Here is a 17,298-nt window from a genome sequence, read left to right on the forward strand (position 1 = left end):
GGGCTTCCCTGGTGGCTCAGACAGTAAAGGATCTGCCTTCATTGCAAGAAACCTGGGTTCTGTCCCTGGGTCGGGAAGATCCCCTGGAGGAGGGCATGGCAGCCCACTCCGGTATTCTTGCCTGGAGAATTCCATGGGCAGAGAAGCCTGGCAGGCTACAGCCCATGAGGTAGCAAAGATTGGGACACGACTGAGCAACAAAGCACAGGACAGCACATATGGGATATAATAGAGCTGGGCTAAATAAAAGTGAGGAGATATTCAGGAAGTTATTAGAGTGGTTCAGGCAAAAACGAGGCCTGACTCTTACACATTGCTAGCAGGAGTGTAAATTAGCACAATCTCTATGAAAGGCAACTTGTCAATATCTATCATTATTACAAATGCACATATTATTTTCAGCAATTCCACTTACAAGAATTTAAGCTCAGATATACTTGCAAAAAAAGTGAACTGATGGACACACAAGGTTATTCATAATAGCATAAAATCACAAGGACTTATTGGATAAATTGGAGCAATCCATACAACAGAATTATAGTACATCTATACAATAAGAAAGAGGCAGTCCCTTTGTGTACACATACTGAACAGTTTCCAAGATTTAAGCTTAAAAAACTCAAGACGTAAAATAAAACCATGTGTTCAGTTTGCTTCCATTTGTGTTTTAAAAATAAAAAAGAAGAGGAGGAATATATATACATACATGATTTTGTATACATATAATATTTCTGGAAGAACACACAAACCAGTGATATTGGTGGCTTCTTTAAAAGAATTGAGTGGCTGAAGGACAGGAGGAAGAAGAGTTTTCACTGTATACCTTCTCATGCCTTTAGGATTTTATATGAAGCAATATTACCTAACCAAAATAAGTTTTAAAAGAAGTGAGGCCTAAAGTCAGAGGGGTAGCTATAAGGTTAGAGAGATAATCAGAAGTTGGTAGTGATGAATAAACTTTTATAAAGGAAGAATGTAGACATCCAAGAACAGAAATACACCTAGTATTAGTTTGTGTGTTTAAGCAAAGAAAGGAAAAAATCATGCATTGCAGCCTGAACCTTTGGGAAATATAATTACCATCCCATCTTTACCAACGAAGCACCTGAATGCCTGGAGGGTCACTGCTTCAACCAAACTAACACAAATGAGTGTCAGAGTAGAGTTCTACATACAGCTTTAAATGGGAGCCATATTTATCAAAGTACAGAAAATTCCCTTCATGGTTGGAAAGGAAACCTGCCCTCCTCCCCTCTGCCCAGTTATCTACCAAATAAGGTAAATTTTCTTATTCAGCATGCACTATTCCCTAGACATTGGTGTTTAATGAAACTGTTTATTAAAACCCTTGAAGTTCTTTCAAAATTCTGATCTGTATGAGGCTTATCTGATTGTGGTGATGATGATAATGCTATCCAATCAAATCACTGACCTCAGTAGAAATTAGAATCTACATTTCAAACTTAATAACCTCATTAAATCTCCTGGTACCTCTTATGTATAGTTCTGAGTAGCTGCTACTGTGTGAAAGGGTTGACAGTTTCAGAAAAGAAACATTTTGAAACTCCACTTCTTCTTAAACTTATTTACCTAATTCCTCAGATAATTCACTTTTAGAAACTATAACTCCTTATTACGTAACAGTATTACTTACAGATTTTTACCTGTAAATAAGTTATTTTAGAGGACTTATAACTTACAGCAATAATAAGAAATAAATCAAATGTGGGGTTCCTACTACAGACAAGATACTTGGTTTAGTTACAATCTTTTATGCCCTAATCACCTTTTAGAAACCTCTATCATAGCATTAACCCACTACAGTTTAAAGAGACCCTCCAAACTGCCAATATCCTTGGCAGTAGGAGCTGTGCTAACTCATAAGGGTTTGGAATCCTTTCTATTTCTTCTCCTTATCCATTTCTTTTAGTTAGCCCTTCTAGTTAGCTTAATTTTAATAAAGTTTCATACAGCACCTTAGCTGACTCATATCTGGTTGGTCTCCTTCAAAGCCCTGAAAAGAACTAATTCACTTATGCTACACTGTGCTAAACTTTCTTAAAATATCTTTTTCTTTTTGTCAGAACTAAGCTATGGCCTGTGTAGGCCCAGTTCAGCCCTGGCATTTTTCCTCCCATTGAAGGTATAGGGAGACTTCCCAGGTGGCTCAGTGGTAAAGGATATGCCTGCCAATGCAGGAGACTTGGGTTTAATCACCGGGTTGGAAAGATCCCCTGCAGTAGCAACTGGCAGCCAACTCCAGTATTCTTGCCTGGAAAATCTCCTGGACAGGGGAGCCTGGCGAGCTACAGTCCACAGAGTTGTGAAGAGCTGGACACATCTGAGCCCAGCAGCGGCAGCAGTTTATTCTTGAGCATTGTTCTTTCTTGTCCTCTGAGTCCTCACCCTCTACTCAAATTTCTGTGCAAAATGGAGATCCAAAATCTGTCAACATTTTACAAATCACTATTAAAGGGACTGCCTTAAATAAGTAAAAAGAAAAAATTTTAATGACTTTGAATATTTAGAAACTTGACAATTAGTTCCTAGCTTTTAAAAACTAGCTTTTCTGTACAAAATAAATACACTTATTTCATATGGTTATTTTTGCCCCCAGGGTGAATTCAGCTTTATGAGCAAATATAATTAATTGAAATCTCCTGATGATGAAGCTGATCTTTGTGATTACCTAGAAATAATTCGTTCACATATGAGCCAAAATCAAATTTTCATGCAGGTACATTTACTTTGAAAGCTTTTTAAAAATTCTGTCAGGTTTTTTCAGTTGAGACACCTTAAAGGATGTTTAATTTCATCTCCTCTCTACGTCTTCATTATGCCAGAGAAAACTAAGAAGCAAAATGTTTTCTGCTAGGAAAAAAAAAATTTCATTGCAAAACTGAGTATAACTTTTATACTACATTGCTGCTTAAATAAAGATTTCTCTTAATTAATCATTTTTAAATGTATGATAAGCTGTAACTATTCATTATCTTGTCACTTTGTAAGTCTAATAGAATGAGAACAGCTGTTTTTCTAGTCTGAATAAGTAAGAGTCTTTCAGAGTAATGCAGAGACAATATCAGATCAGCATGCCCAAGGTACACAACTCAGAATTCACTGAAAACTGGTGATCTGAGAGCTGGAGACACTCGTGTGTGTGTAAACATTTGTTCAGCAGCTGAAGTAATGGCAGTACATTAAACCGGTAGAATTACTTCTTTTGGCACCTAACAGAAATGTTAATTGATCATCAATCATTAGCTTGTAATAAAAGGGCTGAACTTGCAGTTCTGAATGTATAGCCAGAAAAATTAAGTGAGAGGCATAAATGTTATAAAAAAGAAAAATGTTCCAAGCTAAATTGCTTTAAATTACATTGACCTCATCACTGTACCTTTGAAACCTGTCCCTAATTGAGAGCAATTGATTTACCATTCCAGCTTTCCTATAAAACCTATCAGATCCCAAATTCAAAATGTTAAGGGCCCTTTGCCAAATTATTCTGCAGCTGAGCTTTCCTTTGAGATTCTTAAATGATGACCAAGGCACAAGCCAGATAGAAAAACGATACTCAATGAATTTAAGCCTCAAAAATGAGTGACATCTTTTTTCTCCCACTGGACAGGGTGATAAGGTTAATGAAAATTATTTTTAGCATAAAATGGCACAAAAATATGGAAGATACTAACACCAAAGTGAACTGTGCCTGGGACCACCATGAAAAAATTTCAGATGTCTCACCCATATCCAGAATCAAATGATCAAGTTTCCAGAAATTAAGGGGAATTTGTGAGGAAGATTTTTGGAGAGACTTGTGCTTTACAGTGAGCATGGTCCTACCACTTTCTGCCTGTGGGAGAGCAGAGGATAAATGACCTGCTGCTCATCTCAGCTCTGGGGTGAAGGTCACTGAAACGATAAGAGAGCTTGCTATGGCTTCCCTGCAGAAAAGGGACATTTTGGGCTAGAGTCTGCCTCATGAATCATAAAACTAAACCATGAGAGAGATGTTGGCTACAATGGTCTGTTACATGTGGTTCTGGGTTGTTGCTACTGTCTGAAAGCGTTGACAGTTTCAGAAATGTAACATTTTAAAACTCCAGTTCTTAAGCTGATTTACCTAATTCCTCAAATAATTCACTTTTAGGAAATATAACTCATTGGATGACAGTGTTACTTATAGATTTTTATATATAAGTAAGTTATTTTAGAGGACTTAAAGAGGAGGAGGACACTTATAAAAAATATGTACCTTCTTTTCCAAAGTCAGGTCAAAGGCCTCTAGCTCTCAGGGCCCAGATGTGGAACTCTTAGTAGGAATGTTATCTGAGAATCCTTTTAAAGGGACTCCACTAAAGACTGAGCCTCATAAAGGAAACTGCATTGATGGGGCCTGGAAGAGGTATCACCAAAGATCTCGAATGACTTAAGCATGCTCCATCTCATGACATTATCAACCATGTAATAATTCCCTGTCTCCTTTTCCTTCCTTCTCCATGTCCCAAACACTAAGGGATAAGAAATGTCAGCTAGCAAGAGGAAGAATAACATCAACCATTGGAGAAGAGTCACTCAGGCTCTCTGGCAGATTCTCTCCTGCACCAGGCTGCAGCTGAGAGAAAGGAGAAGATTTAATATTGCATCAAGCTTGGAGTTTTGATTATTTTCTCTGAACAAGGAGATTTAAACTAGTAAATCAACACTGTGCTAGCAACTTAAAGCTACATGAGAGCTATCTATTCACTAAAGAAACCTGGGAGGGCTCGCCGCCTGCCCCAGCCTCATCCAGGGATAAGGGGAAACCACCCACACTGAGTAAATGTTAAAGGGACGGTGCAAAAAAGCCATAAGGTTACTTTAATGAATGTATCCCATGAATCTGAAATGTTTACTGTGTGAGTTACACAATGATTTTTTAAGACCGCAGAAATTATGTTTGGAGTTGCTCACCTTTGACAAGGCATTTTCAATGGAATGGTGGGAACAAAATCCAGATTACAAAAGACTAAAAAGTGAATGAAAATGAGATGTGAAAGCACTTACTACGCTGCTCCTTTAGAGAACCTGGCTGGGAAGGACAAGTTCTAGAAAATAAAAAAGCTCAAGAGAGAGCCTAAGGTGAGAGAGACTCAAGCATGTTTTCAGGTATTAGGGAAGGAACAATAGAGCAGATTAAAAATAGAGGGAAACAGAGGAATAAATGAGAGAATGAGATCTTAGGAGTTGAAAGTAAAGGGGGTAAAAGGCAGTTGGAGATATATTGGGTCTTGAAAACAAAATGGAACACTTCTGTCTGACACTGATGGCATCAGGAGGAATTTTTAGAAGACGAATATCTACAGAGAGGGTAGGAGTTGAAAGAGTTCCTGCCTTATGACCGTTAATCACAAGATGACAAACTAGGGAGATTAGGGATAGTGGAGACTGAGAAAAAGGCCTTAAGAGAAGAATGCGAGTTTGAAATAGCTGCTGAAGGTTACTGAAGAGTGAAGAGATAAAGAATGTATAAAGAGAATATCAATAGTATAGAGGATTCCATTGAAATTGGGGGCCCTGTGACCCGGATAGCTCCCACTGTATACTTTTTCTCTAACTGTGCTGAACATCCATACATGGGAGTGAAGAAATTGAATGGAAAATTGATGGAAAGTCTCAGACCTGCAGACAATAGAAAGCAAAAAGATGGTTGGGAATCTGAGGTGATAGTGGGAGAGAAGTTCAAATTACTGACCATAGAATTTTGCCTCATGAAGGAAGTAATCAGATGAACATTGGCAGATGCAGAAAAAATGAAGGGATTAAGAGACTAAGATATAGATAAGGTTGATGAGCTGCTGGAAGGAAGCTATAAATGAAAATTGATGTTCCTCCAAACCCATAGTAATATAACAACAAAAAAAATAACAAATGGCTATTAGATATTAAGCAGTTGGGGCTTCCCAGGTGGTGCTAGTGGTAAAGAACCCACCTGCCAATGCAGGAGACATAAGAGATGCGGGTTCGATCCCTGGGTTGGAAAGATCCCCTGGAGTAGGGCATGGCAACCTACTCCAGTGTTCTTGCCTGAAGAATCCCATGAACACAAGAGCCTGATGGGCTACAGTCCATAAGGTTGCAAAGAGTCAGACACAACTGAAGCAACTTAGCATGCAGGCACACGTTAAGCAATTCCTGTGTGCCAATGAGTGCTTTACATGTTTTATTACATTTAAACATCAGAACAACACTGTGAGGTAGTTACTATTTTTCTATCCCCTTTTTTCCATTCAGATAAGTAAATTAAAGTACTGAGAGTTTAACTTGCTAAGATCAAAGAGCCAATATGTGGTACAGCCCACTTTGTTAACCACAATGCAGGCTAAAGTCAAAGACCTAAAGATACCGTTAATTTACAAAGGAAGGAAGTTTCACAGGAAACAGAAGGGAATGGGCAGTAAAAAATAAGTGAAGAATGGGTGGGCAAAGTTCGGGGGAAGAGTACAGAACAAACAGGGATAAAGCTAGAAGAGGCAAGAATAAATCATTGAGGAGGCTAACAATTTGAATGGTGCTAAAGGATTACCAGAATGAATGGCACTGAAAAAAATAACTGACCCTAGATTGCCCAACTTTGTAAGTAAGATTATTAGTGCCAACACAAGGAGCATACTATACATAGTAAACTCAAGGAAGTTCAGAGAATAAAGTTGAAAAGACCTCATGCCAGCCCCCAAGGAACTGACAATCTAGACACAAATAAAACAAGTATTTTTTAAAAGCATAATACAAGTCAGAGTTAAGAAATGTCAGAAAGACTAAACTGTAATACTCTGAGGCTCAAATTTTTGAAAGACTGCATTTGCCTGGAGAGATCTGAAAAATTAGATGTAAGCCTATGGATATGTAGGATTGACAAGTAGAAAAGGAAGGCAGTGTTTCTAAAGAAACTGCATGAACTAAGCATGGAGGTAAGTGAGTCTAGGGAACACTGGGGAGCAGTAAGCAAGGCAAGCTGATTGGTGCCCTGAACACAGATAAGATTGGAAAAGTAACCTGGAAGCATGATGTAATTTAGGATGACATCCTGAATTTTATTTAATTCAGAAGGCAGTGAGAAACTATCAGAGGGTTTGATCTGTGAAATTATAGGATTGGAGGTTTAGGCCAAGGGCCTCATTAGAAGAACCTTCTCCTCAGAAGTTTTAATTTATTTTCCAGAAAGAGACATCCTCATGGAATGATGTACCATCTTGACAGTGGTGAAACTCATATTTTTTTTGGTAATAAGACTTCCACAGTTTGATCACTATCCTATAAAAATGAACTGTTTTCCTTATTTTTTTCCCTAAAGAAGTTAATTACCTTATGCTTGTTCTCTTCCAGAACATCTTTTAAATGCTATGAAATAAAGTAAAAATGAATATGAAAAGCAGCCTATTAAATAGAGAAGTTATAAGGCAATATGCATCTAAGGGGTACATGACAAAACAGAGAGTTTTGCTTTGGTTTAAAAACAAAAAACAGGGTTGAAGGAGATTTAGGAACCAATAGCATGTATCTATGTGAACCAGTTCTTTTTATCACAGTCTTCTGTGGATCTCCACGCATATGTCAACAATGCAGAAGCCCTCCAAAGGCCTGGCCAAGGGCACTCTCCAAGTTATTCTTTGTGCCATGGTTAGCTTTAAGTCTATAACATCAAACCATATTCATAAATGTGTCGTGTTTGTTTTTAAAACATATTAAAAAGAATCACTACAGAAAAGCTGATGCTTTAAATGGTGGGTCTGGCTGGTTTTCTTCAAATCATATTCCAGTGGCACCTGCATCTGAACACCTTGGGATGCTCCTCTAAATGTAGGTACCAGGCCACCCTCCAGACCAGAAAATCAGAATCTCAGAGTGTAAGGCCTGGTGATCTGAACTTTTATAAACTTCCTAGGTGATTTGTATGTATGCTAGGCTTTTGAATTTGTATGTATGCTAGGCAAAACAAAACAGAACTGGTTGCCTAAAGGAGAGAGGTGGGAGGTAAGACTTTTTCATTATAAACCCTTTTGTGCCTCTTGAATTCTAAACTTTTTCACAAACAAGACTCATGAAAAATGAGCATCATATTTATATTTGTACCTCTACAGAACCAATCAGAGCATCTGGCAAATAGGATAAGAAAGTTGGTGGATTTGAACTAAGCAGCATGATCATAAATGGCATGTGTGCGTGCTAAGTCACTTCGTGGGCTATAGCCTACCAAGATCCTCTGTCTGTGGGTTCACCAGGCAAGAATACTTGAGTGGGTTGCCATGCCCTCCTTCAGGGGATACTCCCGACCCAAGGATCAAACCCCATCTCTTTTGTCTCCTGCATTGGCACCCGATTTTTTTACCACTAGTGCCACCTGGGAAGCCCCATAAATGGCATAGTTTATAACAAATATAGGTATGGATAACATACTTTTTTTCTTCACCTAAATTTTGTCTCCCCTCCTCCTGACCTTCTCAAAACAGAGTAATTACTGCATCGTCAACTGCGTTTGCACCAGGATCTATGTTTTGTTCCTTATTCTTCTTGGTAGTAGTTCATTCATCTCTTCTGCCTGGAACTTATCCGAGTCACATGGTTGAGGCTGGAAAGTGTAGATAAAACTTCCCATATCTTTCTCTTAGTCACTCTTTTACAACTGGTAACTGTTTCCTTTCTCATAAATGCCAGGATATATGATGTTTGGCATTCACCTTTTGCCTTTACAGAAAAAAAAATATACGTAAGTATCTTGCTATACAAATATATGTTAATCGGGCTAAAATTGTTTTCAGCTGTTAATTGGATAGACTTTATGCCTTTGGTAACTTCCAATGATTTGAATTTTAAGCAGCTAGTCTTCTGAGTACCAACAAGAATTGCTTGCAGTGTGCTTACTTCCTTTGACGTTTTCCTTCTCATTGGATTCTGTATCTATAGTAAAGATAACTTATTTTGATACATTCAATCCTTGTTTAAAGCAAAACAAACAAAACCCCTCAGTTCTGAAACGCTCTTAAAATTATAAAAGCATCTTCTTTAGGAAAAGATTAATATCTACTTTCCCTGAAATGGCAACCTTCTCAAACTCCTTCTTCATTTCTTTCTATTCTGTGTAGACATTGCTGTCAGGTGAGGGATTGCCAAGAAGTAAAGAGACACTAGAGTTGTCACAGATCGGGACAAAAGAAGGAATACTATTTGGAAAGCAAGCTAATTTTTGACCAAAACTTTCTCCTTATATATCTGTTCCCACCTGTCCTGTTGCTTGTTGTGCATGCATACCTTCCTAACTAAAACATAATAAAGAAAACTTGGAGAGACTACATGTTCATCAAAAAAGATACATGTAACAGTATATGTGGTGAGAATACTATGATTCACCCCCTAGAAAAAAGTTTAAAAAGAAATTGAGATGCTTTATGTCCTGACCAAATATATTTCTTTTAAGGAGCACAAAACAAATCCCAGGCTTGAGTCCAAAGCCTAGAATAGTGTCATGAGATGACAATCATTACAAAACCATCACTTTGACACAGTCCTTTTGCTAATGGTACACTTTGCATTATGTTAAAGTAGACATACAAAAATAGAATTGAAACTTAGGAAACTTTCACTTAGAAAAGGTTCGCTGGTTGGAGGTTAAGTAGCTTTTCTTTTACAGGATTAAGTTCAACACCTTATAAGTATAACCTTAATTCTTGCCCATCAGGTACAGTTTCAGCAAAAGCAATGTCAGCAACCAGCTCATATTCACTTTGGGCCACTTCTGTTTTTACCAGAAAAATGGTATTTTTTTACTTTCTGCATTCATACAAGTAAAAATGTGGCACTGTGCTTTAAATGTCACAGCATAAAATGCTTTCCAGTGTTGAAAAATAAATTCAAAGGGATGTCAAATGCACTTGTATCAGAAGGTCATACAGTATCTCTAAGTTTTTCATTTTCTGTTCAATGCAGATAGTGTTCAAGTGAAATGCAGACAGATTTTTTTGATAAATTTTTCATAAAAATAAAGCAATAAATTCGAATTAGTGGCTAGCTAGGTTAACATATGTATTTTTTACATTGTATGAAAAAATTAGTAGAAAGGCAACATGAAGTATTTTGCCATTGTTATTGGGCTACAATGAAAAATGTGGCATATAAAACAAATAACGAAAGACTGCCTATAGTAGATATTAGAAAAGAACTTCCAAACTTAAGAATGATTTTAAGTCTCTCAATAGCCTACTGTTTTGATGAATTTTGAAGGAAGAAAGGAGGGGGTGAGAAAAGTCAAACAATTGAAACTATTAAAAAAAAATCATAATAACCAGAAGGTTAAGTTTTAAAAGTCTCATTTTTCACAAATACCCTAAATGGTAAAAGTCTTACCAATCAACTCCACGAGTGCATCGGTGTGCTGGTAGCTATGTAAAATCACCCTGGAAGTATCTTTGTCTGTAAAAGTTCTAAGATATTAAATACAATCAGGCAGCATGAATAGAAACACAAATATCCTTGATCATACTTGAAATTTTTCATGTTAAAGTCTGTGTGATTTGTTCAATAGAATATAGGGTATCACTGTTTCCTTATTCATAGTTACAAGTAACTGTATTTTTCTGATTCTCTATATCAAAATTTTCATCGCTACCACTTTACCTCAATAAATTTTCTTAAATATTTCTGTCTCTTAATGAATGAAGCTATTATGTTCATTATTATGATGATTAAAATAACCATTATTACTATTCATTCATATGACGATATATATTTTAGGAGCACACTATTATCACATGAATTATTTTTATGATCTTTTTATAGCAGCATAAATGCCACAGTGGTTTTCATTGCCATTGAAAATCTCATGCAGAATTATTTCCATTTGTCAACACTAACCAAAAAAACTATTTGCATTCACTTAAAGCAATAGCTATAAAAATGCCCTCTCTACATTCCTTACCAATTTAATTAAACCTACAGAATTCAAATTTATTTCATTATAAAAAGTTCCCCATGTTTGCTAAAATTTTTTTTTCAATTTATAGATTTGATCTAGGACACCTGCTTGCATAGGAAGAATTTATTTTACCTATTGAAGCATTGAAAACTTTTCTTCAAGTTTAAAAACTTGAAAACTTTTAAAAACTTTGAAAACTTTTTCTTCAAGTATCTGATATTGGAAATAATAGACTCAATAAATATGGAAAAGACTTTCAGAGTATTATGGATGGAAAATAGTTGATAGTTATCTTAGTAAAACTTCAGTTGCTGGTCTTTTGTCATTATGGCCTCTAATAAATACATATCAGAGGATTTTCAGCTAATGCTAATAATGACAACTCATTCATTATTTGTGTCCATTAACTTTATGTATTATGTTACAAACCAGATTAAGTTGACTGAAATTACAAAATCCCACCCTCCTACTACCGCAAATTATGAATAGTTCACATATCGTGAAGCCGTTATGTGTGAACATCTAGGACGTGTTATTCAGCATTGGTCAAGTCGCACCAACAAGGGCTATGGCAGCTGGACTCATTTTTTGTTATGAAATACATTAAAACCTCAGAAAAAAATGTTCACCAAGTCTTACTAATAACACATCCTCCGTAGTGCATTAATATAGTGAGAATATCTGAGATATGTCCAAAATTCCAAAACATTTCATGAACTGAAACCCTATGCAAAGAGTTCTTTAGAAAAACTAGCATTGCTATGGTTGCACTGCCCCCTAGGGTGAAAATAACTTGTGTTTACACTGAAGTTCATTTGCCTTTTTCAGATCAGCATTTTCATGACCCATTTGTCTAACTACGGGAATGACCGGCTGGGATTATACACATTTGTCAACCTGGCCAACTTCGTGCAGAGCTGGACCAATTTGAGACTTCAGACTCTGCCTCCAGTGCAGCTGGCTCACAAATATTTTGAGCTCTTTCCTGATCAAAAAGACCCTCTCTGGCAGGTAAGATTGGGTCAATAATTGGTATAATTAATTAATCCCACAAACATATGTTCTATGAGTTAATACAAATCTGAAAAGTGAAGGCATCGGGGGGAAAAAATAATGTATATTTTGGAAATGTTAGTAGCTTTGACGGAGAAGGCAATGGCAACCCACTCCAGTACTCTTGCCTGGAAAATCCCATGGACGGAGGAGCCTGGTAGGCTGCAGTCCAAGGGGTCTCGAAGAGTCGGACACGACTGAGCGGCTTCACTTTCACTTTTCACTTTCATGCATTGGAGAAGGAAATGGCAACCCACTCCAGTATTCTTGCCTGGAGAATCTCACGGACGGTGGAGCCTGGTGGGCTGCCGTTTATGGGGTCACACAGAGTCAGACACGACTGAAGCAACTTAGCAGCAGCAGCAGCAGTAGCTTTGAGAAACTTCATAGTGAGCCAGATTCTCTGTTCCCAGGCCCTTTAGAAACTATGAATGCTGAAAGCTCAGTGAGAGGGTCAGTGATGTCATATTTTCAATCAGGAGTGAGGGATCAATTTGCAGATTGCAGTAGGTTGACAGAACAGAAGATGGTTTTAGGCATGTGTTAGACAGGGAGTCAGCCTTGAACACATCCGTATACCTCTCGTGACTAAACAACATTAAAGGGGTAGGTGAAGAGAGTGCAGAACTGCTATCTGCTTCTGAACCACAGGGTCACCGACAGCTGCAGAATATAGGCAAAAGCATTAGTCAGGTATTACTTTGGACATGGGGAAAATGTTTAGTGACAAAATCACTGAGCTTCTTAAGAGAAAATGTCACGTAAATGTGGCACATTCAAACGGTTCCAGGCATAACCCAGATTTCAAAGCTTACACTCTATGTGTCCTAGAAATACAGAAACACACTTTGAGCTTAAATTGCCCACCCTAGGACCTGGGGAAAGTAATAATCTTAGAAAGTAGCTACATAGTGCCTATTATATGTCTGACTGAGTTCTTTACATATGTTCATCCATTCAGTCTTCACAGCCACCCTATGAGGTATAGTTATTATCCCCATTTTACAGATAAAGAAACTGGGGCAACACAGAGAGGCTGAGACACTTCAGCAGTCATACAACTACTGTGTGACAGAATGGTAATGAATTCTGGGCCACATGGCTCCAGACACTGCATTGTGATTCACTGTTCTAAATGAGAATTACTGACAGAGCTGATGGCATAATAATAACGATCTTCAGAAGGTGTTGTTGTTTAGAAGTAGAACTCAGTAAATTCCACAGATTAAAGTTGCACTAAGCTCTGCACTTATATTCTATTCATTTATCTGTGAACTTGAGCTAATTGCCTCGTAGGCACAAACAGATAACCCCAAGAAGATATATAACTACATGTTTTAGTAGGTTAAAGTTGGTGGTTGTAGAATTATCACTGCATACTATTTGGCAGTTAAGATTTTTAGAACATCTGTCTTTTTATCTTAACCACTACAGAACATCACCAAGTGTCAGCCACTGGAAAGATATGAAACTTTCCTGCTAATTTAACACCTTATTTTAAAATTGAAATCATTATTATTTCAGGTGAAACCACTTTTTCTCCAGAACAAGTACCAAAAAAAATATACCCTCACCTTAGTCTTAAAATCTGTTGTTTATGCTAAATAAGCAGGTGTGTTTAACTACGCATGTAGTATTAATTGAATAGAAATAGAGCACTGTCCCATTTGCCTATTCCTGAAAAGTATTAAAAGTGCCGTAACTGTTTATGTATGTAATATTCAGCTAGCAGTTAAAATTAAAGATGTTCTAGATGCAGTTTGCACAGTGAGTTTGGTTTAAGTACTATTGTCCAAAAGCAGATTCCCTAAGGTAGTAATTCACCCTCATTTTACCCTTTTGCTGAAATTTAGTGCTTTTCAGCATCATAGTTTCTAAAGTTATAGTTTTAGACATACATTCACTGACCTCTAAATGCAGCTGAAAGGAATCTGCTGTCTCTTTAAACAGTGTTGTTATGACCAGATCCATCTCCTTTTGAAGCACAGCAGGAAAGCTTGAAGTTACTTAGAATAAAAATCTGACACCTTATATATTTCAGTTACTTATTGAGTGCTGAGAGTGTATCCTCTTCTAGGTTAGCAGTGCAAGCAAGCTCAGCCTCTGCCCAACAAGCTCACTATTTTAAAACTTAAACCACACACACACAATTAAGACATAGAGCTGCCAATAGCAGAAAAAAATAATTAAACCCTTAGTGCTATGAAGCTGTTTACCCATAATGGAAATGTCTCCCCTCCCTCACCTCCTCAGTCAACACTCACCTTCAGGATGGAAAAGGACTTATTTGAAATCCTCCATGGATGCCACTTTACGACTTTCATTTAAAAGAGGGAGCCACCATAGCCTTGTTTCTGGGGATATCTTTTCAATGACAGAAGCTGAAAAACTCTAGCACACAACGGGCAGCCACAAAAAATACACATCTCTGTTTTTTTCTCCTGTTTAGAATCCTTGTGATGACAAACGCCACAGAGACATTTGGTCTAAAGAAAAAACCTGTGATCGCTTACCAAAATTCTTGGTAATAGGACCCCAGAAAACTGGTGAGAACTTTTTATGTTATAATCAACACGTATAAAAATTCTGATGACTAGACAGTGAATTCTTGCCACAATGACTTCTCAAACTCCCTGTAAATATTGATGAATGAATAACATTTTATTCTCTTGTTTTTTAAAGTAAAAAAGGATGAAAATAGATATTACAGAGTTGGAATATCCAGCTAATATCAATTTGGTGGCGATTGTTACTTTTTTCCCAAAGATTCTATTTGAAAATTGCTGTTATTAACATTTCTAAAATCAAAACTGATCATGTGTTTGAAGAGTGACTTATAAGATTTCATCAAATTTCAAGATGGACACATATAAGTACCTATAAATCTTCCAGAAATTTAGCCTTTTCCTGACACCTTCCTGACACAGTTTATTTCTGAACTATTTCTTGCAGAAATGACTATTTTCCAAAAGTTTATAAAGGATGTTTGACAAGCAGAATTCCTAAGCATAAACAAAACTTTGTGTTAAGAAAGATATTTATTCATACCCAGAAGAAATCTCTGGCACCTTTTTTTAAGTTGGTGTACAATTTTTCCCATAAACTTCTTGTTGCTGTAAGAAACAGTATTAAAATGAAGCCCAATGGAAGCTTTAAAAATGCCAGACATTCAAGCTGTATCCTGCATGATAAATTATTTGGGGCTCTTCGTTTCTAGCTTCACAGAAAACAGCCATTTCGTATCCCTTCTAAGGGGAATACATTTCCTTTCCTTATTTCTCCAGAAATAACTTGGGAGAATTCTATGTAATATACACAGTTAAGTTAACCTATTCATTTTCTCTTAGTCCCATTTACAAATATCAATCTGAAAACAACAATAAATATGACACATACTTCCCTTATCCTTATTTATCTCACTTGTCCTAATTTACAGTCAAGAAGCAACTAGAAAGACATTTAAACTAAAGTTTCTTTAGCAAACTCCCACTGTCATCACATAGCTTTGTCATTAATGGTCGCATCTTCTCTCGGAAGCTTGGCAAATCAAGTTTGCTCCAGAAAGCCCTGCGAGATATACTTCCCCTTGTGTTATGCTAGATATGCAGACATTTTAATATCATGGCTAAATGGCAGAATTATTACTTGTCATCTTCAGCTCAATTGGGTTTCCAAATGTTTATGGTACAATTTGTATATGACATTTACCTTTGGAAGGGAATTTTTAAATCCTTTTTATAGAAATTGAAATTTTCCCAGTTTTATAGAGATATAATTTACATACAATAAAATTCACCAACTTTAAATGCTAGTTTTATAAATCTCAGAAATTGTACACAGTGGTGTAACCACTACAACATTTAAGATTTAGAACACTTCTGTCTCCCTAAAAAGTTTCTCCACATCTTTTTTCTAGTCAGTTTTCCTTCCCCAATCCTCAGTCACAGAAAACCACCTTCTGGCACTGTAGTTTTCGCTTTTATAGAATTTCACATAAGTGGAAATATAAAACATCTTTTGTGCTGGACTTCTTTCACTAAGCATATTGCTTTTGAGATTCATCCATATCGTATCTATTGATATTTTATGAGATTATTTTTTAAGTGGACAGACATAGCTTCTTGTATCAGTTCCATAAAAATTAACTACCTTTATTTTTAATCTTTAGTTTTGCCAAAAGTATTTTTCTGAATAATTTTGCATAAAGGTATAGTCATCTGGATATTAAAATATTTTTAGTGTTGAAACTAACAAAAACAGAAAACCTGAAGCTTTTTTTTAAATTTTTGAATTCTTGTTTTTGTGTCTATGATTATGTTGTTGAAATACACACACACACGACAGTTTATTCAGACCCAAGAATATGAGTAGGTAAAGACAGAATTCAGAAACCACAACTTAATTTTTTGACCACTGATAAATTACAGTGTGCCTTTTACTGATGAGGCAGATAATTAGATTGTATTCATTTTTTTTGCTTGTCTTATTAATGCTCATCATGCTATTAAAAGCAAGTAATATGATATAATTCTTAAAAATAAAATTCAGAAAAGAATTTTATCAGCTGATCTCAGAAAGGATTAACCTGTTTTCTTCTTTCATATTGTAATAGCTATTCATCTTTACAAACACTATATTCTTTTCAATTTTTTAAAATGCATTACTGAATTTTAGCTCAAAAAATGTTATTTTTTAAAAATACCTTACAATATTCAGATATCGAGCTTTTTAACTATTTTTAAATAGATTACCTCACTTGACCCTCATAAAGCTGTAATAGCTAAGTATTTTCTTCCCCACTACACAGAAAAGACCACTAAGACTTAGGTCATATATTTTTTATTCAAGGTCAAACAGCTGGTAAGTGCTTGAAATAAAACTCTTGATCCTAGAAGTTATCAGACTCTGAAGTATTATGCTCTAGAAAGCTTTACTATGGATTTCAAGTAATGGAACATTTTTTTTTCCCCAACAAGTTTTAGGTTTTGTCCCATATTTCTTGTAAATCAATGATTCTTGAAGTGTGCTGAATCAGAAACTCTGGGATCAGGCCCAGCTCTGTTTTAACAGCTCTCTAGGTGAAACTGGGGCTTCCCTAATAGCTCAGTTGGTAAAGAATCCGCCTGCAATGCAGGAGACCCTGGTTCGATTCCTGGGTTGGGAAGATCCGCTGGAGAAGGGAAACACTACCCACTCCAGTATTCTGGCCTGGAGAATTCCAGGTCGCAAAGTTGGACACGACTGAGTGACTTTGACTTTCACTTCAGGTGAACCTGATACATGCTAAAGTTTGAGAA

General features: G+C 36.5%; 1 protein-coding gene across 1 annotated transcript in view; it reads left to right on the forward strand.

The window, feature by feature from the left end:
• The window catches only part of LOC145504500 (bifunctional heparan sulfate N-deacetylase/N-sulfotransferase 3), a 179,151-nt gene that overhangs the window by 129,438 nt on the left and 32,415 nt on the right, over positions 1-17,298 (forward strand). Inside the window, exons 7-8 of the mRNA XM_081485496.1 lie at positions 11,777-11,959; positions 14,451-14,547. Of these exons, the coding sequence (XP_081341622.1) occupies positions 11,777-11,959; positions 14,451-14,547 (280 nt within the window). The remainder of the gene's footprint in view (positions 1-11,776; positions 11,960-14,450; positions 14,548-17,298) is intronic.

The sequence above is a fragment of the Giraffa tippelskirchi genome, chromosome 1, assembly GCF_054371585.1.
Source record: "Giraffa tippelskirchi isolate mGirTip1 chromosome 1, T2T-mGirTip1v1.2.pri, whole genome shotgun sequence".
Taxonomy (NCBI): Eukaryota; Metazoa; Chordata; class Mammalia; order Artiodactyla; family Giraffidae; genus Giraffa; species Giraffa tippelskirchi.